We start from the raw sequence: 22,323 nt of genomic DNA, 5'->3' as shown, positions 1-22,323 counted from the left end.
GTTCTGTTATGTACTCTCTTGCTTTGGCTAAGTGAGACGCCTTTCTTTTAAGAGGGTACTTTCAGATTGTTTATACTACTCTTAGACACAGTAGTGACGGAACCTCACACTCCTCGCAAGGGCGAATTATTTTTCAATTTGTGTCATATCGTATTACCTATCAGAGTAAACGATCATCTCTCTCTACCTAAATATGGTTGTACTGAACACCCTACTTCATATTCGTCTCTAAGGGTGATGTACCAATACTAAACTATGCATTATCTTTTTCTGCGATATCTTTCTCATTATCTTTTTTTTTTTTTTTTTTTTTTTTTTGCTGTGTGGATATTGTTATTTGCGTGTGTTTTTGAGATACCTACACACAGTTGTGAAGTATTACTTTTGAATTTTGTCTCCACGCTATGGTTTACTGATACTCAGCTACTTTGCGGAATATCCCATAGACTAATGTTGGACTGTAACATGTGGTCCTCCATTTCGGTATATGTTTTCTTACCAACCAGATTTTCGGATAGCCAGGCAAGAGTCCAGCGTGATCCCATGGAACCTGTTCTTTCAGTAAAGAGGGTAAGCCTCCATATGTGTTATTAGCATGGCTTGCTTCGCACCCACCTGGTCACTGAGTGTTGCACAGTTTATCACAATTTGTTTTCTTCATCACAAATCTATCACTCTCTAGTACTGAGGGAGTGATTTTTTACAGTGCTAATTTGAGCCTTTTTTCCCCTGATTTAGGGTGACTAGTAGGAAAGAGAAGCCAGTCCGGTTTGACCTCAGTAAGTGACTGATGACGCCTTGACTGTGAACAGTAGTCAGCAGGAGTATAGGTACATTGATATTGTGAGAGTGATTTTTTGATTTAGTAGGTCCTGAAGAAGCGTCACTGGATCCTGTGGGACCATCAGAGACGCGAAACATGTCGACCGCATACTAATGAGGAGTGGATTATTTCCACCATCCTCTTTTCTTAAATGTTTTGTGTGAGTGTCCGAGCATTACCTCTGTTTCCACTCCCTACATTTTTTTAATCTTGACCATTTCCCAATAGCAAGCAATAAATCATTGAGTGAGGGATTTGAGCCAGTTTTATCCTTATCTTTCTCTCTCTTGTGGATCTGACCTTTTCTCGGATCCATATTAGGTCCCACGGCATCATCGAATATATAAAAAGATCTCCGGCAAAGAGCCCCCCTTCGGGGGGTGCCCGTCAGACATTGCAGCGCCGGTCTGACGAGGAGCTGTCCGATGATGAAGCATGACACCAACTAAGGTGTGTGAGGACCATTGCTCCTGAAATTCAGGACTCCTTTTCTTTTCTCTTATTCGGAACAGTGTACCACTTTATATTTGCATATTATTGGGAGAACGTACACTGGACCGCCCAATTCTCCCTTTCCCCCCCCTTGTGTTTTGAAGTATGTGTTTGTCATACCCGTAGTGTCTACTGCTGTGTGAACTTCCCTGACTTTGGGGACAAAACATCTCCCATGACAAACTATGCACAGGATAAATAGAGAACGGTTGATAATGGCAATGCTACAAGGGTAAGCCATCACATGTAGTGGAATGTTGGATACCACTTCCTGGTCACTTATTTGTATACTACCTTTGAGTCAGGCATTTGAACATGCTAGGTAGGTCCAGTGTTTGTGACACAGAGTCCCAACACCAATCCAAAAAAGATATGGTACACCACAGTTTGAGCCATATAAATTACCTATGTTACTCCCGTGGCAGTGCAGGACCAACAGACCATGCTGCATGTGTTCACATATTTCCAGTGGTTCATTGCTCAAAGGTGTCCAGTTCAAGTGTGTGGCCATGTGTACCCTGTGTCAGTATTGGCCTCCATGTTGTTACAGTTACGTGCAGGTCTAGTCATGAGTCTGTGGAGCCATTCCCTGCATTAACAGAGTATCCTTCAAAGCAGAATTGACCTAAACCCAAAGATAAATTGACGACACACATGGGGATAGTCCAGCTATGGCACTGCAGAACTTTTATAAGGCTGACAACAAGGCAACCTTGGTGTGCTCAGAAACTTTATGGATCAGTAATAGGAAACAGGCAGGTTTCATCACAACATTTGTACACAGGGTGGCCTCTAAAATTCCCACTGCAACAGGGAACATCAGTGCCTCTGTGCTGATTAATCTCACAGCTAGTCACCATGCAAGCACCATCAATAGGTTGCAGCCGATGTGAATCTGTGTGTGGACCGTCAGGGCACAAACATGTTTTGTCCTTTCAGACACATTAGCAAACCTTGTTTGTTGTGCTGGAGGCACTGTACCAAATCCATGCATAAAGCCATAGTACACTGTCACTGTTTGGCACTCATGAATACATGAAACCCAGACAAACAAGTGATGGGGGCTGGATTAGGCAATTTGAATAAATGCGCCCAGACCATCATACAATAAGTAAACTGATTAAACTATACTATACATTTGAGGATTCATTGTAGACCTACCAGACATAATACCCCAGGAGGAAAGAGGGGGCATGGAAAGCAACTATGAGACAAATCTAGCCACAGGGAACCTCTATGGTTAACAAAAAGACAGGAACCAGTCAGGCTAACAGGATGCAGGCCCTGTCAGGAACAAACATGAGCAAGGCAAATACACAGTGAGCAGACTCTGACTGGGAAAAGCTGGAACAACACTGTGGGAACTAAAAACTGTATTTGTGCTGTGGGCTGCAATGTTACACAATCCCCTAAGGGCTCTGTTACACAAGTGATTCATACGGCAATGCACAACAAGGATATTCAGATAATGGCAGCTTCTAAGCAGTTCCAGGCAGCAGCAATGGCAGTGCAGGTTCAAATGGCTGGTCTGCATGGAAGTGCTCACTGGTGTGTGCCGCTTCAGTATCTCACAAGTCCTGTAGTTGAGAATCAATTTCAAAGGGCCAACTGGACCTTTCACATGGGAAGCAATGGACAGCTGATTACAGGTCCTACCGACTACCAGGCAATGCATTATCGAACCTGCAGTTCATGCAGACTGATGAACTATGGCATGCCATACTGCAGAGGGAAGCACACAGGACTCAGAATAGGAGTCTGGATGTGTGAAGACAAAGGTTATCAGGGTACATATAGTTCTTTTACAGGGTCCCCTAGAGAAGGGTGGGCAGAGACTGAAAACATGGCAGTGGCAGGACTTTTTAACTGTGATGGACTGTGCAGGGCATATCTTGTGAGCAATGCTTGTCATACCTGGGGCACTCGTGCTATCCATTTTCAGCGTAGTTGGACTCCTTGTCACACATGCTCCTTGTAAAGATAGCTGATGTCACACTTACTGCTGTCAAGGGTCTGGTCATACATTTCTGTTACCAATGCAATAGCACATCTACTGCCTCATGTATGAAACCATTTTTTACCTTATGATTGATGGTGCCTTAGTTGTGTGTCATGTGCTGCAATGAACCATGTTGGCAACATGGATGTGTGTCATAGCTGTGGTAGTCTGATTTTTCCCTTCGCATGTGAAATAGACAGGACTTATGCCATTTCCACTGTGTGTGATGTTGGCTGTACATTCATACGCATCAAATGTGATGTTGCTTTTTCAGTATCCTAATCTGTATTTCTGCAATTCTCCATGAGGCTAAACTCTGATTATGATTCCTAGGGATCATGTGATGCATAAAACATTACCCAGAGCATGATTGAGTGATGAAGTGAGGTGTTTAATGACATATAGTAAGAAAGTGGTGATGGTGACTATAGTTAGAAGAAGTTTTGTACAATGTGTTGTCTCCGACGCAATCCTGCTGCAGTGTTTGGATGGCCCCCCCTCATGTTCACGAACAGCATCCTCCTCTTCCTCCTCTTCAGGCATTTGTGGGTCTGGTTTATAGAGGGGAATGGTCCTCCTTATACAAATGCTGTGCAGGATGGCACAGGTCAAAATGATCTTGCAGACCATTTCAGGTGAATATAAGAGGCTGCCTCCGGTGATGTTGAGACACCTGGATCTTGACTTCAGGATGCCAAAGGTCCTCTCTACTATGGTGTGTGTTCTCCGATGTGCCTCATTATAGGCACACTCTGCTGCTGTGCTTGGGTTGGCAAATGGGGTCATGATCCATGGGTGGATCCCATAACCCTGATCAGCTGAAAGAGAAAATGAGTGTAAATATTTGGATGTTGGTTGCACCTTGATTATCACTTTGCATGGCAGTTATCTTGTGTCATCTGTGACTCATCTGTGTTTGTGTTATTGTGTGGGATCCTAGGCTTCTAGGATGTTCTTTTATCATTAGGTTATTTATTTATCTAAACTGGTGTTTGGCTGATTGTGTCAGGGAGACCAGATCCTCGGGGTCTGCACTTGTTCCCAACATGTCCACCACTAGACAGGTCCAAAACTCTGATAGAAATATCACAGAGCCTGAGAGAGTCCAAGTGGGGGAAAAGGGGCTTAGGTAGGGAACCTCTGGGAAGGAGACCTGTAGGAAGCAAAAGGTTAAACAACACAATATCAAGATATAATCACATTGACTTTACTAAAAACTCTCTGTTGAATCTAGGGTCCAATGATACTCGGAACATGACTAACACTCTGCTGAATCTAGGGTTCAATGATACTCGGAACATGAAATAACACTCTGTTGAACCTAGGGTCCAATGATACTCGGAACATGAAATAACACTCTGTACTGAAGAAACAAGAATAGCCTAGAACTAGACTCCAACTAGGCCTAAAAAAATCTAGATACCTGGAAAAATCAAGAATGGGTTAATACAATGTTTCATATGAGCTTTTCAGGAACTATCACATACTGTCTAGAAATACAAGAACCTTCTAGAATAATGTTTCAGAACAAACAAGCATTTTTACATGAGGACAAAAGGCTATCTGAAACATTCCCTGGAAAACAATAGGAATTGTACTAGGGAATTAATATGGACAAAGAATGTCACATTTAGAATTTTAGCATCTTCACAAAAAATCCCAAAAGCTCAGGATAAATGTGTGCACCTCATCAAACACAACACACCAAAGTTTTAATTGCCATGAAATGATCGCACACACTGTTGCCGATCTGAAAGTCAAGTTTTACATGCTGGGAATGAATTGCGCACACTGCCGATTCGAACAAGAATATGCAAATGCCATGAAATGATCGTGCAAGCTGTTGCCGATCTGAACATCAAGTTTTACATGCTAGAAGTGAATCCCTCACACTGCCGATTCAAACAAGAATATGCAAATTTCATGAAATGATCGCGCAAGCTGTTGCCGATCTGAATACCAAGTTTCACATGCGGGAAATGAATCGCACACGCTGCCGATTTGAACACGATTATGCAAATGCCATGAAATGATTGCGCTAGCTGTTGCCGATCTGAACATCAAGGATTACATGCGGGAAATGAATTGCTCACACTGCCGATTCGAACAAGATTATGCAAATGCCATGAAATGATCGTGCAAGCTGTTGCCGATCGGAACATCAAGTTTCACATGCGGGAAATGAATCGCGCACACTGCCGATTCGACCAAGATTACGCAAATGCCATGAAATTATCGCGCTAGCTGTTGCCGATCTGAACATCAAGGTTTACATGCGAGAAATGAATCGCGCACACTGCCGATTCGAACAAGATTATGCAAATGCCATGAAATGATCGCGCTAGCTGTTGCCAATCTGAACATCAAGGTTTACATGCGGGAAATGAATCGCGCACACTGCCGATTCAAACAAGATTATGCAAATGCCATGAAATGATCGCGCAAGCTGTTGCCGATCTGAACATCAAGGTTTACATGAGAGCAATGACTCACTCACTCTGAAAGTTTTACTAGTAGGCCCAAAACTTGAGAGTCTTTGAGAACGGGGTCGGGGGCCCAGCTCGACCTCCACCTTACCACCCTGTTCAAGGATCACCAATACACTGCGGGGCAGGCCTGGAACATCAAGGTAGGCCTCCGGAACAGGAGCTCAGGAAGTTGCTGCTGCTCTGCACTGGGACCTCTGAATAGTGAGCACGTGGAGCTAGGCTGGCTCCCTTATATAGAGTCTGGCCCAGCCCACAAACCACACCCAGTCATGCTGCAGAGAAAGCTTCTAGAAGGTCCTAGAAAGGGACCACACCCTAACACACTCAGTAAGCCTGCAGCAATACCTTGCAAATGAACAGTTATTGCAAACATCATTAATAGTGATTTTCAGGGTTAAAGTCTGCAATGCAAAAGGTTAACATACTGCATATAAACACAATGCATGAATTATGCTCTAGCATCAAGGCTGGGTTTTTGCATTTTAGTCACCCGTAGAGCGCGCACTGTCCTGATGTTGACAGATTGACCGATATCAGCGGTATATTTGTAAACTTGCAGTTCATTGTGTATCTCCCATGCATTATGTCATGTTAAAGAAGTGTCCATGTGCCTTCACTGGAGGTGGCATGATACTTCCACACACAGAATCGATTCACCTGTGGTGGTAACACGGCTGCACTATATGGCTTGAACATCCCTGTCACAACGCCCTGTCCTCGGGATCTGCACATCGCTGAACAAGGGGCCCACCTCTCGCAACCCCAACTCAGAATGCTGTTATAGCGCTGAGTTTTGGAGGTGCCAGGTGAGGGGAAGGGAAATTAGGAAGGGGAACTGCTGGGAAGGAGTTCTGAAAAACAAGAAGGTTAACACAATTCACTTTTAACCACTTTAGAATAATAACTGTCACAATCCAAGACAAAGGGGGTCATTCCAACCCTGGCGGTCGGTGTTAAAGCGGCGGCCAAACCGCCAACAGGCAGGCGGTAAAAAAAATAGAATTCTGACCCTGGCGGGAACCGCCAACACAGCTCGCCACTTGCATTCCTCATTCGCTCCCCTCCCCACCATCGTTCATTCACCCCACTCAACCCAGCCATTGCCCACTAAGCATGGTCCCAGTGTACTCACCTGTTGGTCTGGAGGACCGTAGAGTAGCGCATACTGGGGGAGGACCCCATCCACGAGTGTCTCCAACTCTTCTGAAGTGAAGGCAGGGGCCCTTTCCCCAGTCGCAGCAGCCATTGTCACTTCCAGACCGAGGTCACAGCAGCACTTGCAGTATAGGTCCTCTCCTGTGGATGATCAGGTCTCGAGTGATTAAGCAGATAGAAAATGGCGGTCACGCCCGTGGCGGTGCGTACCGCGACCGCCGGCGCACATCCTCATTGGCTCCTGAAACCCATAGGGTTCAATGTTAACCAATGCGGCTTTGCGCCGCGGTCTTCGACCGCCTACCGCCACGGTGTGCCACGCCATCGCAATGAGCTCACATCCCATTGTCACACTTCACAGGTCAGGCAGCCGCCATTTCAAAGGCCCACATGGCTTAATTTCTACTGCGTCACACAGGCCTAGGCCTTGCATTGCCACTCATACAAGCCATTCAATGCATAGAGAATCGTGTACAGTGCAAGCTGTGTGAACGTACCTGTGGGTTGATTGACTCTGTGCTCCATATTGCAGTTCCCGTGTACAGACCGCTGGTGGACCTGTCGACAATGGAAGAACGACATGTCATACTCACCTACAGACTTGACCGTGCCACTATACAGGAGCTGGGTGCCCAGCTGGAGCCAGACCTGATGTCACCCATCCGCCAACCCACAGGGATTCCCCCTCTAGTGCAGGTTCTGTCAGTACTCCATTTTTTGGCAAGTGGATCATTCCAAACAACAGTGGCCATTTCATCTGGGATGTCTCAGCCTATGTTTTCAAAGGTTTTGTCCAGAGTGTTGTCTGCCCTGATGAAATACATGCGGAGCTACATTGTTTTCCCTGAGGTGGAGGAATTGGCTACAGTGAAGGGTGATTTCTATACCCTTGGACATATTCCTAACATCATTGGTGCCATTGATGGGACCCATGTGGCTTTGGTACCCCCCAGAGGAAGTGAACAGGTGTACAGGAACAGAAAAAGTTATAATTCGATGAATGTCCAGGTGGTCTGTTTGGCTGACCAGTACATCTCCCATGTAAATGCCAAGTTCCCTGGGTCAGTGCATGACGCGTACATCATGCGAAATAGCAGCATCCCTTATGTGATGGAACAGCTACAGAGACACCGTGTGTGGCTAATAGGTGACTCTGGTTACCCCAACCTGTCCTGGCTACTGACCCCAGTGAGGAATCCCAGGACCAGAGCAGAGGAACGCTACAATGAGGCACATGGGCGTACTAGGAGGGTGATCGAGCGGACCTTCGGCCTCTTGAAGGCCAGGCTTAGGTGCCTGCATATGACAGGTGGATCCCTAATGTACTCACCAAAGAAGGTGTGTCATATCATCGTGGCCTGCTGTATGCTTCACAACCTGGCTTTGCGACGCCAGGTGCCTTTCCTGCAGGAGGATGGTCCAGATGGTGGTGTTGTGGCAGCGGTGGAACCTGTGGAGAGTGAAGAGGAGGAAGATGAAGAGGACGACACAGACAACAGGGACAGAGTGATACTACAGTATTTTCAGTAACACACTGGTAAGAATCAACACCGGCATTTTACAATTACTTACAGTCTCCTGCCTCTCTACTGTCTGTCCTATTCCCCCAGTGTATGTTAACTGAGTTGTGACTTTCCCTTCAAATTACAGAGATGTGGCCCCCACTGCGTGACCTCTGCTTTGTTTCCCCATGGACTACTGCTGTGTGACGGTGGTATGTTTTCATCACTGTGTAACTGGACATTTTGGCAGCATTATGTTTAATACATTTGTTCACAATACAGGCAGACTCCAGATTGTTTTTGTGCAATACATGTTTTTATTAAAAAGCTGAATTTAGGGACAGGGTGGGAAATCGGTGATGGGTGATGGTGGAGGGATGTCCATGGCAGAGTCCAGCTTTTCAGTCTCACAGGTGCATTGTCCATATGCCTGTGGAAGGTGGAGCAGGGGCAGTTAAAGGTTGGACAGGGTGACAATGTGGGACAGTGGGATGACATCAGGGGGTATCCTTTGCTGGCGGGGTCTTGACATCCTACTCTGTCTTCTTACGAGATCTCAGGCCCCGCTTGCGGGGTGGTTCTTCTTCTGCAGGAGGTGGGGTTCTGGTGGCCTGTTGTTGTGTGGGGGCCTCCTGTCCACTAGCGCCGGCGGAGGTGGTTGCCTGTTCTTGGTCCATGCTAGTGACAGGGGCCCTTTGTGGTACCACATGGTCCCGCAATGTGGTTACAATCTGGTTGAGTGCCCCTACGATGGTGCCCATTGCGGAACTGATGGATCGAAGTTCTTCCCTGAACCCCATGTACTGTTGCTCCTGCATGACCTGGATCTCCTGGAACCTGGCCAGTACCGTCGCCATCGTCTCCTGGGAGTGGTGGTATGCTCCCATGATGGAGGAGAGGGCCTCGTGGAGAGTGGGTTCCCTAGGCCTGTCCCCCCCCTGTCGCACAGCAGCCCTCCCAGTTCCCCTGTTTCCCTGGGCCTCTGTTCCCTGGACGGTGTGCCCACTACCACTGCCCCCAGGTCCCTGTTGTTGTTGGGGTGGTGGGTTAACCTGGGTGCCCTGTAGTGGTGGACACACTGCTGATTGACGTGTCCTGGAGACAGAGGCATAGGCCCGCTGGGTGGGAGCTGTGCTGGTGTTCCCAGAGGGGGTTGGGTCTGCTGTGGCCAGTGGCTGTGTGAGGGGAACCGACTGTCCAGAGGTCCCCGATGGTCCGGGCTGGTCATCTGGGTCCAGGGAGACAGAGCTGCTGTCATCACTGGTGGCCTCTTCTGGGGGAGGGATGGACATTTCTGGACCCTCCTGGGCGGTGTGGTGGCGTTCGGGTCCTGCAGGGGTATAGAGGTATGGTTATTGCTTCAGTGTGTGCCATATCGGTCAATGGGTGGGTGCCCGTGTACCCCAGGGCTGGTATTCCTGTGTGTGGGCGTTTGTGAGGGTGGCTTGTGGGGGAGATGTGTATGTGCAGTGGGCATGCTTTGGTGATGGGTGTCCATGCTTAGTGGACGCATGCAGGTCTAGGTGTTGGGATGGGTGGCTTGTGATGGTGAGCCATTTGCAAGGAGTAGGTGTGATGGGGGTGGGGGTGAGGGTGGGGGTATGATTTGGGATGCAGGTGGGATGGGGGTGGGAAGAAGTAGTTAAGATATGACTTACCAGAGTCCATTCCTCCAGATACTCCTGCGAGGCCCTCAGGATGCAGGATGTGCAAGACTTCCTCCTCCCATGCTGTAAATTCTGGGGGAGTAGGTGGGGATCCGCCGCCAGTCTTCTGCACCGCAATGTTGTGCCTTGATACCATGGAACGCACCTTCCCCCGTAGGTCGTTCCACCGCTTCCTGATGTCGTCCCGATTTCGTGGATGCTGTCCCACAGCGTTGACCCTGTCGACTATCCTTTGCCATAGCTCCATCTTCCTGGCAATGGTGGTGTGCTGCACCTGTGTCCCGAAGAGCTGGGGCTCTACCCAAACTATTTCCTCCACCATGACCCGGAGTTCGGCGTCTGAGAACCGGGGGTGTCTTTGGGGTGCCATAGGGTGGTGTGGATGAGGTGTGGGGTGGTGTGTGTGTTGTAGAGTGTGGTGAGTGTGGTGATGTGTGGTGTTTTGTGCGTGGATATGGTGTGGGTGATATTGTGGTTTGCCTCTGTGTGATGTTGTTGTCTAAGCAGTGCTGTCTATCTCTGGCTTTCTGTCGGTTTTTTTTTGTCGTAGGGGTTTGTGGGTGATGTGGGTGTGTGTTTTATATTGTATTGGGTGTGTGGGAGTGGTGTGTGTATGTGTATCAGGTGTGTGTATTTCAAATTGTCCAATGTGGTTGTGTTTTGTAAGGGTGTGTGTATTTCGACCGCAGCGGTGTGTACCGCCAATGGAATACCGCGGTTGAAAGACCGCCGCGTGGATTCGTGGGTCGGAATGGCATGGGCGTATTTCTGTTGGCGTGACGGTGGAGGTTTGGTCATCGCCAGATTTTCGCTGACCTTTGATGTGGCGGACTTTTGTTGATGTTGGGTTTTTGGCGGTTTGCCAGTTGCGGGTCAGAATGACCGTGGCGGTTTACTGCGGCCGCGGCGGTGTTATGGCGGTCTTCTGACCGGCGGTAAGTGCCTTTTACCGCCGAGGTCAGAATGACCCCCAAAGTGTCTTAATATCTGCAGAGACTAAACCTTTCATGAGACATGAGATTCCAAGGTCTCAATGGAACAGATCAGTTTGAGCAAACATGATATCACACCGCCCAAAAGGCAAATGATTGAAGACTAGGAATGTGCCAACAAAGATTCATTCGGTGTCACCAAAAAATACATCTATTGACTCCTAAACAAAGAGAGCCAACACAAGTTGTCATAAAACTATACATATGTCTCATTCATGTGTATTGCACGATTGTTTATATCATTAAACAGTTCTCAAAGTGAAATTGTTAAACGTGTGCTGTCTCTTTCCCGTAATGTTGAGTTTGTTTGTACTTATGCTCCACAAAGTCTCAAAAGGGCAATAGAACAAATCTCCGATACAATGTTCAATGATTTGTAGAATTAGGCTTTACCTTTAAATATGTTACAATATCAGAACTGTCAACTGTATCCACTACTTCATCAAAGTTCCCGATAGCAGACAAAGTGTGGATACAATTGCATCCGAGTATAAATGCAGGTCTCTGAATTCACGAGGAAAGACCCCGTCTTTTAACCTTACCGCTGCGAGTACGACCTACTCATTAATATTTATATCACAGAGAGTTCAAGACGCTTCAGCTGCTCCTTGGTCGAAGTCCTCAAAATAGTGAGCACATGTGGCAGGGTATGGCTGGTATTTATAGGCCTGCCACACCCCAGGATGGCTGCTGCCTAAGAGACACTGAAATTTGTAGTTTCCTCATGAAACTACATTACAACTAAGATGACAATGATAATGACAGCGTAACCACCATCGACCTGACCCTGCAGCCACATGAGCTCTGCCACAAGGGCGATGACAAGGACTTACCTTAGCGCATGAGGGAACAATTAGGGGAGGCACCAAAACAGAACTGCAAATACGCGAAGGAGTACTGGTGGAAGCAATGGTAGGGGCGGGCCCTAGACCGCGCAATCCCTTACACCTGACAATCCCATCCAATTCAGAATATGTAATAGCATGTGAAAAACAAGAGTGAGGCCCTTTGATTTGGCTAGGTGACAATGTGCAACACATCTCCATACGTTTGCAGCACTGAAGTGTTCACAATTGACAATGCACAAATATACCATGTGTGACAAGTTCTATGAAAACCTATTTTTGTGCCCTCACCGAGTTGGCTTTTATGTGCAAACATGTGCCTACACTACTGAACCTGGTCCAGGTAAGCTAACTAACTTGGTTGTGAGGGTGAAGGTTTAAGTGTCAGAAGGTCCATGTGCCTGTACATCTGTTGTGTATATGTGTAATTGTCTCAATCCATATGTGTAGCAATGTGCACTTTGCAATACTGTCACATCAATATGTGTTCTGAGCACAGTCCACTTCCTTATTGCTAGCGTGGAATGTCACCCCAGGAGTGATGTGAGATGTTGGTACTGCCTCAATGATTCCATGTCACCTTCGTTAGAGTCAGCTACATCATGCTATGTGTCTCATGGTGTTTGGCCTGCAGAGAAACACATTACACACCCCTTCCACAGTATGTATTGCTTGGAAGGGTGTGTGATTCAGTGTTATTGATGTGATATTGTACGATTCATCTTCCAAGTTGTACTGGCAGTTAAGGCCATGTCATTGTCACTGTGTGGTTTTAAATTGGTCCCTTGTGGCTCTGGAGTGGCATCTGTTGTTATTTGCATCTGTCATTTGTCCAAAGGTGTGTATCCCATTGGGTCAGGATACCAAACATGACTAGCAGTGTCACAACCTCAGTGTCTTCCTGGCCACGTGTCCATGTAGTGGTGTATGTGTTGTATGTCTTACAGGGTTGCTGTGCAGTGTGTCTATAACTGGGTTTCTGTACTTACCAATAAGTAGGCCATTTCCATATCATCCATCCTGGAAGTGTTGATTGATGGTGTAGTGGCAGAAGATGAATGAATCATGTACACTCCCAGGATACTTTGCCATGATGTTGGTGATCAATCCCCGGTGATCCACAATGGCCTGCACATTGATGGAGTGTGTGTGCTTCCTGTTGCGGTATAGATGCTCGGTTGCAGCAGGTGGCACAATCCGTACATGTTTGCAGTCAATGGCACCAAGCATGTGTGGGAAGCCATTGTTTTGGTAGAAGCCCTGTTTGGGCCCTGCTGCTTCTGCTGTGTGTTGGGGAAGCTGATGTGGTGGGGTGTGAGGGAGATGATGGCATCCAGTACCTTGGGTAGGAAGGCAGAGAATGAGGGCTGTGAGATCCCAGCAACCAGGGCACCAGTGGATCCATTTTAATGCCTGCCCTGACCCAGGCGTTAATTTTTTATGCAAATCGGGATGTGCGCCATTATTTGACTCCACCTCCCATCCGTTTGGGATTTTTGCGCGGTTGGATAAATATGGCGGACAGCTGTGTAAGTCATTTTTTTGGATGGGAACGCCTACCTTTGATGTCATTAAAGCAAGGTGGTTTCACGCATCCAGAAAATGACGCACACTGAGATATTTTGACGTTAGCGGGGTCTAGCGTCAAAGTATAAATATGGTGTTAGTTTTGTGCCGAATTTGTGTAAAACAAATTATGCAAATCCAGCGCAAGCAGAGTATAAATATGCCCCTTAATTTTCATACTTGCCAACATTTTAGAAGTAGAAAGTGGGAGATTTAAAAAAAATAATCCAGAGAATGTGTTTTTCCCATCGACGTCAATCAGGGCCTATTGTCATATATGGGACAAGAAAGTGTGCTGCTGCAGGATCAGATTTTGCATATGAAGGTTTTATTTCCTTACCTGTCAGGAGCACGGAAGCGCTATGACTGTCAGAGAGCGCGTGACAAATCTTTTGTGCACTGGGGTACAAGAGCAGGTTACTGGCAGTGCATGCTCTGAGCCACATAAGACCAGTCTCTGGCGGCTGAAGACTCCTGAGGAATCTGGATTTTGAATGCAGGAATCAGGAGTCAGACGACTAGCCTTCAAATCAGTAGTCTCCCTCCTGAATCTGGAGGGTTGGCCTCTATAAGTTTTAAGAGCTGTAATTTAGGAGCAAAAGCCCTGCGCCGTATTTACAAGGTGGCTTAAGCCACTTTTTGTGGCTTAGAGCCACCTAATAAATACCGCCTCTTCACTCACAGCCCTTTGCGTGGAAGGGGAGTGCAGTGGGTGTTGCCGTGGGCGTGCCACAGCAGTACCCATTGCATTTTGACGTTGCCTCAGATTTACGAGTTTTTGTAAACCTGAGGCAGCGCCAAAATCTAACACCACCCCAGGGGTGGCGTTAGCAAGGCGCATATTTTTATTCCTCCTAATTTTTTGCTTTTTCTATGTGTGCTGCATTCTGCAGCACGCATAGAAAGAGCAAAATTCCAGACATGATTGTTTATGTGCGGGAAGGTGTCCCTTCCTGCACATAAACAATCATTTCAAAATGACTCTTTGGCCCTTCTGTTCCCACACATATCAATCAAACCCGTCAACGCAGACATCCTTGCACGATGGTGCAAGGGTGCCTGTGTTGGCTTTAGACAGCTCAATTCAGCACCAGAGCAGGGGACAATACAGGGGTGCGCCATACTCAATTAAACACGGCACATCCCTGCATTGTGAAAATCACAGAGCGCGGCGCTACCAATTTTGCCGCAGCGTCCTGCTCTGTCATTTTCCTTTAAATATGGGCCTTAGTTTGGCATCTTTGGGGCCTATTCACAAATGCATTTTGGAATAGGTAAATTAGCTATACAGTGGCATATAGGCCATGCTATACCGTTGTTTCAGAAGGACACCAGGAATTGCAGCTCCGATGTTTTCTTCTGATCGTTTCCTGCCAAATGCTGTTTTAGGAGATTGGGCGCATAACATGTTTGGAGTGTGGCTGGATCATTATCTTGGCAATGTTTACTTTGGGCATTAAATGACCTACAATACAAGACCCAGAATCGAGTCATTATGTTTTTTTCGCTGTACTTTGTGTAATTGTTTTTAACTTTAAAGCTGAAAGTTTACACATGGCTACCACCGTCTTTCTCCTAGTTTGAGAGAATCTAAGACAATTCGAGCAGAGAAAGACTCATGATATGTTATTACTTTATGTCAAACACTACACGGCAGTTTAGTCACATAAAGTAACATGTAAATGTGTGTACGAGGTCTAGGATTGATTGGATTATCGCCCCCACCAGCGCCCCCGTCCAAATGCCTCACTTGGACAACAATCAGTATCTATTTTTGAGTATATTATGTCTTCTTGCAAACAGGTGTAAATAATAAAATGTGGCTTTGCTGTTAAAGTAAGCAGGCCATCAGGAGGAACAAAATGCACTCTGCATGTCACTTCTGATGACCGTAGGGATAAACCGAGGATGTGGTATACTTTCTCAAACTCTAGATGTATGTAAAACATGCAGGTCTGTGTGTGCAACTGCAACAACAATCACTATTTTAATTGCAAACTATACAAATGTATTGCTCTTTAGAATTAAATAATGAGTGAAATTAATACCCAGCAAAATTTAACAATTTTTATCAACTTTAGATAAATGCAGAATTCGTGTAAAGCCCACAGGGATTAACGTTTTTGGTAGATCAGAGCAGCTATTTTTTAGGATTGGTATATGTAACATGCATTTTAGAAAGGCAGGCTGTAATTAACGGATTAGCCTAATGAGCTACTCTACAGGTAATCCAAAACTGTAGATTGTATGCAGTTCTGTGCAGTAGGTATAGTAACCCCCTGAGATATTTCATGATTCATACCTGTGACCAGATATTACACATATATATTAAATAAATGAATTAAGAACCTGAGCTAATATAACGGTTTAATAGCCTGACACTTGCGGTATACACATAACTGTCTATAGTAAATTATTTAAGACCCTAAGCTACATGAAAGTCAGAACAACTTTACTATAAATGTTCTTCTCGTTGTCAATTTTTATCAGTGTAGACTTGGTAAAAATAATGCATACATACTGGAAAACTATAGTTGGGCTGTCATTGAGTTTGCTCCTTTTGACTCCATCCCTCAAAAAACGCCTTACCCAATACCATCCCTTTTCTGTCACCACCCAAAATTTGTGTCATCGGAGTATAGAGTGAATAAATGCGGGAAAGAAGAAATTATAGAAGGAATAAGGGAAAAAAAGAAGAAAGGAAGGGGGAAACAAAAAATGGACTAAAATTGTAAATGCCCACCTTCCCAGCAATGGTGTCTCATTAAATTTACCTGCATATGCAGTTGAATATAGCGGCAGGAGGCAGGCGGAGCTCAGAGTGTAAAAGCTTTGAAAAAGAGGAGAGTACTTTTCTTAAGGAGACCCCAAATGCCATAATGAGGGCCTTGGTTGTTTTGTTCTTAGTTGTTGAGCAGTCCCGATTAGACTAATTGGAGCAGAAGTTGAAGAATGGTGAACATGAATTACTGCTGAGCCTTCTTATTTTACTTTCGAGGATGGTTTATGACTGAACCCTGGAATACAATACTGATAGAAGTAATACATGTTAAACAAAAAACAAAACAAACCTCAGGTTAGCCAGATTTTTGTTCTGTGAAGTGCTACAATATATCTTGTGTTGAAAGCTGTCTTTTTAAGGTGTACTGACACAGTGTTCCTAAACAAAGCTGGAAGAAATATGTGGTAGCATTTTCCTTGTTTCTTGCAGTTCCATGGTTCCCGAGGAAGATTCAAGAGCTTGATAGATTCGCCAATCAGATCCTCAGCTATGGAGCGGAACTGGACTCAGACCATCCTGTAAGAAATAATTATCACTTATCATAACGCATAGCTTTCTGGGCCCTTCAGATCACTAATGTTAATTATTTAGGCAGGTTTCATTGCCACTGATTTGTATTGCTGCTCCTTCTTTAGGGAAACAATTAGAGTTTCATGACATGTCACTAAAGAGGTACATATGTGTGACAACCACTGCAGGCGTTGGTTCTGATCTACTGAACATGTAGGCATGAAGACCCTGCTGGACACAAGACAGCATTCTTCAAGGATGCAGATGGAACACACAAGTCAACATTTCCATACCTTACATTCCCGGTTGTTAGATGAATTAGCTCACTTTCCTAGGAGACACCCATCCTGTTGCCTACCTCTCGCTATTATCTAGTTTTATGTGCTATGTTCTCTTGCTTTAAAAAGGACATTTGCTCATTCTCTGGACATAGGCAAAACTATCATTTGATTTGTCCAAACTTCTTGGTTGAAAGTTCGTTGATTCAAGGACAGTATGAAGAGCCAGAACCATGTACAGGACGTGGAAGTATGCAGGATGTAACCATTGCTTGCAGTACATGCTGCCCATTCTATTTTGCATTTCATTTGTTGATTTCATTAGTGCGCTGGTGACCACAGAAGCTGTCATTTAAGGATAGGGATGGATATCTAAACTGTTCTTTACAAATGCTGATAACACTATCCTCTTGCTCACTGTTCTATACTCGTTATAGGTTTAAGCACACTGACGTAGTCAGGGCACTCTGAAAGCAATCAGACTGGAAGTTCTGGAAGTTAATCTGGTTCAGACCAATATTTTAATAAAAAGGAATGAGAACGGATGCTAATAGGATGGTACATTCCTAAAAGCTGATAACAAACATATTAATTCGGATAGTTATTTTGCTTAGAATGGGTCAGTTTTATGCTCGAAATTTGACCTCTGGGAAAGAATATTGGGATTTTTCTCTATAACTTGTTATTGATAATTTGAAAGTAAGATGACCTATGGAAAGTCATCATCTGTGAGTGTAGCGAGAAATGCATTTTTATATGAGGAGTTTAACAGTTGTGTTCCAAAATAATTGTGTCCATTTTATATGAGTTTAATTATAGATTGCCTTATTAAACTGTGCAGGCTCAAAATAACTAAAAATTGTAGTCATTTTAAGATCCAAAACTTTCCAACAATTGATTCCCTTAAGATATTTTGTGCAGTTTTAAAATCCTTAACCTTGACATACCTGATAGCTTTGACCATTCAGCAAATTTCTTTATGTTTGATACAAGTAAAATGTGTTCTCGAGCACTAGCTAAAATATCCTTGTATAGAGTTGTTTAAAATAAAAATCATTTGGCAATGCAATACAATGAAGGTTACAATTGTTTCTAACGTATTTCCACCTATACAGAAACACCAAAATCTGACACAATTCGATAAATAATCGGAAAGAGCTTTTTTGACAGGATTAGATTGCTTAAGTCTTTGTTGAAACTAGTTGTGACTAGATGACACTGTCATTAATAAATCTATAGATTCACAACCATACTTTAGGGGTGAGTAAATGTATGGTAATGTAGATTTTCCCAGTAATTTATGAAGGAAAGTCTTAATTTTATTAAAGACACGGAGGCGAGTATTATGCTTAAGTCTTTTCTTTATTTTTAATAGCAGCCGCAGTCAAGAACAGAACTACTGATCCCATAAGGCCAACAACAACGGCCAATGAGGATCAAAAGTTAGTTCTAATAAAATGCACCAATCACAAACAACCTGTCGTAATAATACCTATCTTGACTGGGAACAGCCATCTTTTCTATACGAGCTTAACCCGTAGAAAACAATGGAACAATTAAACTACAAACACAAATAGCTAAGCCTAGAGCTAAAAATTCTTGGAAAAAGTAAATCAGTCTTTGAGCGAACTCCGGAAGGGTGTGCTGAGAGGACGGAGAGAAGGTCGTAAATGCGAAACTGGACAAGAACGAAGCCGGCGAAGAGACGAAGGCAGGAGCCTTATGTCATTGACTGTTGTCCTGATGTAGTAGCTGAAAGAGAGGGAGACAAAATAGTAGAATTAATTTTGTAGCGGCGGGATAATACTCGCCTCCATGTCTTTAATAAAATTAAGACTTTCCTTCATAAATTACTAGGAAAATCTACATTTTATGGCAAGACCGGAGGCTCCTATTATGCTATTTTAAAGCGTATTAATCACATTGAAAGAGGCATGTTCAATCGGTTTACAATAGAAAACTTAAAAAACTTTGTCATTGGACCAGTCAGCCGACCTGAGAATATCCTCTAAGCGGGAACCGGCCCAAAAAGCTTTGGATGCCACGGCTCCTCTAGCCGAATGGGCCCCAAAGGCGGGGATATCAATACCAGCCAAAGACATAATCCAGCGGACCCAACGAGCTAAAGTTAGGGAGGACACAGGTTTGAAAGGCTTCCTGAAGGAAATCAGGAGCTGGGTAGAATAGGAATTCCTCAGACCGGCTGTCTGTTGTTCATAAGCTTTTAAACATTGACCTACACAAAGTTTAGGCTGATCTGGAAAATAGGGGTAAAAAACTGAAGAAAGGTTAGTTTTTGTACGTCTGACCACATTAAACAAAACCCCAGAAGGAGTGAACTGATGAGCTGTAATGTCCAAAGCTTTAACATCAGAGAAGCGCTTGAAAGACACTAGACATAAAAGCATAGTTAATTTGGCTGAAAGCTGCTTCAACGATAAAGAAGCATTATCCGGCCATGACACAAACAATCGTAATACAGTATTAACATCCCATAAAGAACTATATTTTGGCTTTGGAGGATTGGAAAATTTTACTCCCTTTAAAAGGCGACATACCAAGGGATGTTCTCCAACCGGTCTTCCCTGTAAAAACACATGTGACGAAGAAATAGCTGACCTATACAAATTAATAGTACGGAAAGATTTACCTTTGGAAGCTTCTGCTGCCAAAAAATTTATAACCACTGTTACATCTGCTGTGAAGGGATTAACCTGTTTTCCCACACACCAGCAATGCCAGAGATCCCAAGCTGATCTATATGCTTTCTTTGTTCCTGGAGCTCTAGCCATGTCCAGGAAATTTGAAGCTTCTGTCGAAATAGAAGTGCCAGGCTGGGATTCCCTGAAATTTTCCAAGCTGAGAGAATGAGAGCATTCTGGAGAATTAGGTTGTGAGATAGGCCTTGAGGATTGGTTAGAAGGTCTGGGATCAGGGGAAGTAAGAAAGGAGGTTCTATTGAAAGTTCTAGGAGGGATGGAAACCACACCTGAGCGCTGAACATTCTGAAAGTGCGGCTACAAGCCGGCTGAGAAGGACACCAACGTATGTTAAGCACCAAACACCAAAATATTAATATTTGCAGTAAAAACACACGGAATAATCACTAGAAACTCAAATAAATAGTAGACATAGGAAAATGGATGTACTTATCTTGACTGCGAGCAGCAAGAAAAGAGGGCTGTACCCAGTCAAGATAGGTAATATTACGACAGGCTGTTTGTGATTGGTGCATTTTATTAGAACTACCTTTTGATCCTCATTGGCCGTTGTTGTTGGCCTTATGGGATCAGTAGTTCTGCTCTTGACTGCGGCTGCTATTAAAAATAAAGAAAAGACTTAAGCATAATAGGAGCCTCCGGTCTTGCCATAAAATTAGATTTTATAAGCCAAAAACCAGGACAGGTTCTTGAAATAGAGGTAGGACTTATGTATTTTGTCACTCATAGACACTGCTGGACTACAGTGACAGCATTCATTGACACAGAAGAAAGACTACACAGACATACCCAATGGTTCTATCGGAATACATGTAAAACGAACACTCGGAGGCTGTGCACTTTGCTCCATTTCAGAAAGTTTTGTCTAGTCCATGGGAGAGAGAAAGGAGATGGTAAGTTGTCCCACGTCACAGGGTTGACACACTCAGTTTAATTTCTTTAGAATCCTGGGACCTGTCGTCTTTTATTTACATTGATACAGTCACAAGTGCCTAAAAAATAAAATAACCCAGATTAAGAAGCAAACATATGAGTTTATGTGAAATGTCAGTTGCAGAGAGATCCGTCATTCCCATTCATGTAACTAAAAGTAAACATTGAGGACCCCTTTTAAAATATCAGTACAGCTATTAGAATTGTTCAGAGCTTGTTTAAACGGATTTAACCTAAAACACACAAAAAATATCGTTTTAGCCGCGTAAATAACACATCTCACTCCCCCATCACTTATGCAGTGTGAAGCTCAGAGAAAGACTCCTTAGTCTGGGTTTGGGCTGAGGGCCCCCAACCTCTGCTCCGTCACCCCTCCTAAATACCTACTCTGCTGCATTATAAGATGACTCACTGTGTTATGCTTAACTTCTGTCGGTTGTCTGATTCAGCAAGAGGATCAGTGGAAATGTCAAGGTGCGTATCATTTAAAATGTTGTGCTCGCTCCCTTATCCACCTACCCTTTCTTGTGCAATCACACAATAGAAGTTAACTCTGCTGATGCACTACGCTGTATCATTAGCACAACAAATGTTAAAGAGGTGTGAAGCATCCAGCCTTCTGTGCAATGTATTGAATATGTTGGAACGTCGGGACAGTCTTCGAAAAAACGGGACCTTCCCAAGAAATCCGGGACGTCTGGTCACTCTAAGTAAAGGATTTTCTCTCATTAGAACACTATTTCAAACAAATACAGGCTCATAAATGATCTAACTAAAATTGGTAAAGGTTTCTAAGCAGAAAGGTATTTTCTTCACTGGTGCCAAAATTTCCATCACAACTAAATTGCCATCAAAACAATATATTATTTTGTTTCAGCTTACGGGTGTATGAAGCAGAAATCATAAAAGGCAATAAGAACTGAGATGCATAGTGCACAATATATCTTATCCACATAAAAAATTAATCTCCTGTTCTTAAAAATACATATGATGACAACCAAAATATTAGAACGAATAGCATCTCTTGTGAGCATAAGTATACAATTTGTAAAACAACACAAATAGCCTAAAATCGTATCGTTTTGTAATACCAGCCACTCGACATGAACCAATGTCAGGTTAAAAATGAGAATACTATGAACTAGAACCACTATGCTGATAAAAGTAATGTGGATTGAAGTGCAAATTATCCTAATGAATCTCCTTCCGGTATACAAACACAGTCCTATAAAACAGAAGGGATGTAATACCACATGTTTGGGGCTAAGCATACACGTACCGTTCGATTTTCAGCTCATTGGAGAAAGGCACTGTAGTATTAATGCTAACCTTAAGCAAGAATGGGATTGGTAGCATGTGGTGAAGGCGCCCTTAAAGCTTGACAGGGGCTGTACTTGACTGGGCCTTTCGGTCTTACTGTGGTGCACACCTATTGTCTGAGGTTTTCTAAGGCCTTACTCTTCTCTTGTTCTGTTTGTCATATTGATATTGTGACACCACAGACTTGTTAAGGTTTGATTCAAATACCACCCTCCCACGCTCAAACGAGTATCCCTGCTTAAAAGTGAGC

The 22,323-nt window shown here is 44.2% G+C and overlaps 1 protein-coding gene across 2 annotated transcripts in view; it reads left to right on the top strand.

The window, feature by feature from the left end:
- The window catches only part of PAH (phenylalanine hydroxylase), a 231,602-nt gene that overhangs the window by 116,045 nt on the left and 93,234 nt on the right, over nucleotides 1-22,323 (top strand). For both annotated transcript variants that reach the window (XM_069228986.1, XM_069228987.1), the window contains one exon: nucleotides 16,742-16,830. In XM_069228986.1, coding sequence (XP_069085087.1) covers nucleotides 16,742-16,830 — 89 coding nt within the window. The remainder of the gene's footprint in view (nucleotides 1-16,741; nucleotides 16,831-22,323) is intronic.

The sequence above is a fragment of the Pleurodeles waltl genome, chromosome 4_1, assembly GCF_031143425.1.
Source record: "Pleurodeles waltl isolate 20211129_DDA chromosome 4_1, aPleWal1.hap1.20221129, whole genome shotgun sequence".
NCBI classification, from domain to species: Eukaryota; Metazoa; Chordata; class Amphibia; order Caudata; family Salamandridae; genus Pleurodeles; species Pleurodeles waltl.
This window is presented reverse-complemented; position numbering and strand designations above follow the sequence as displayed.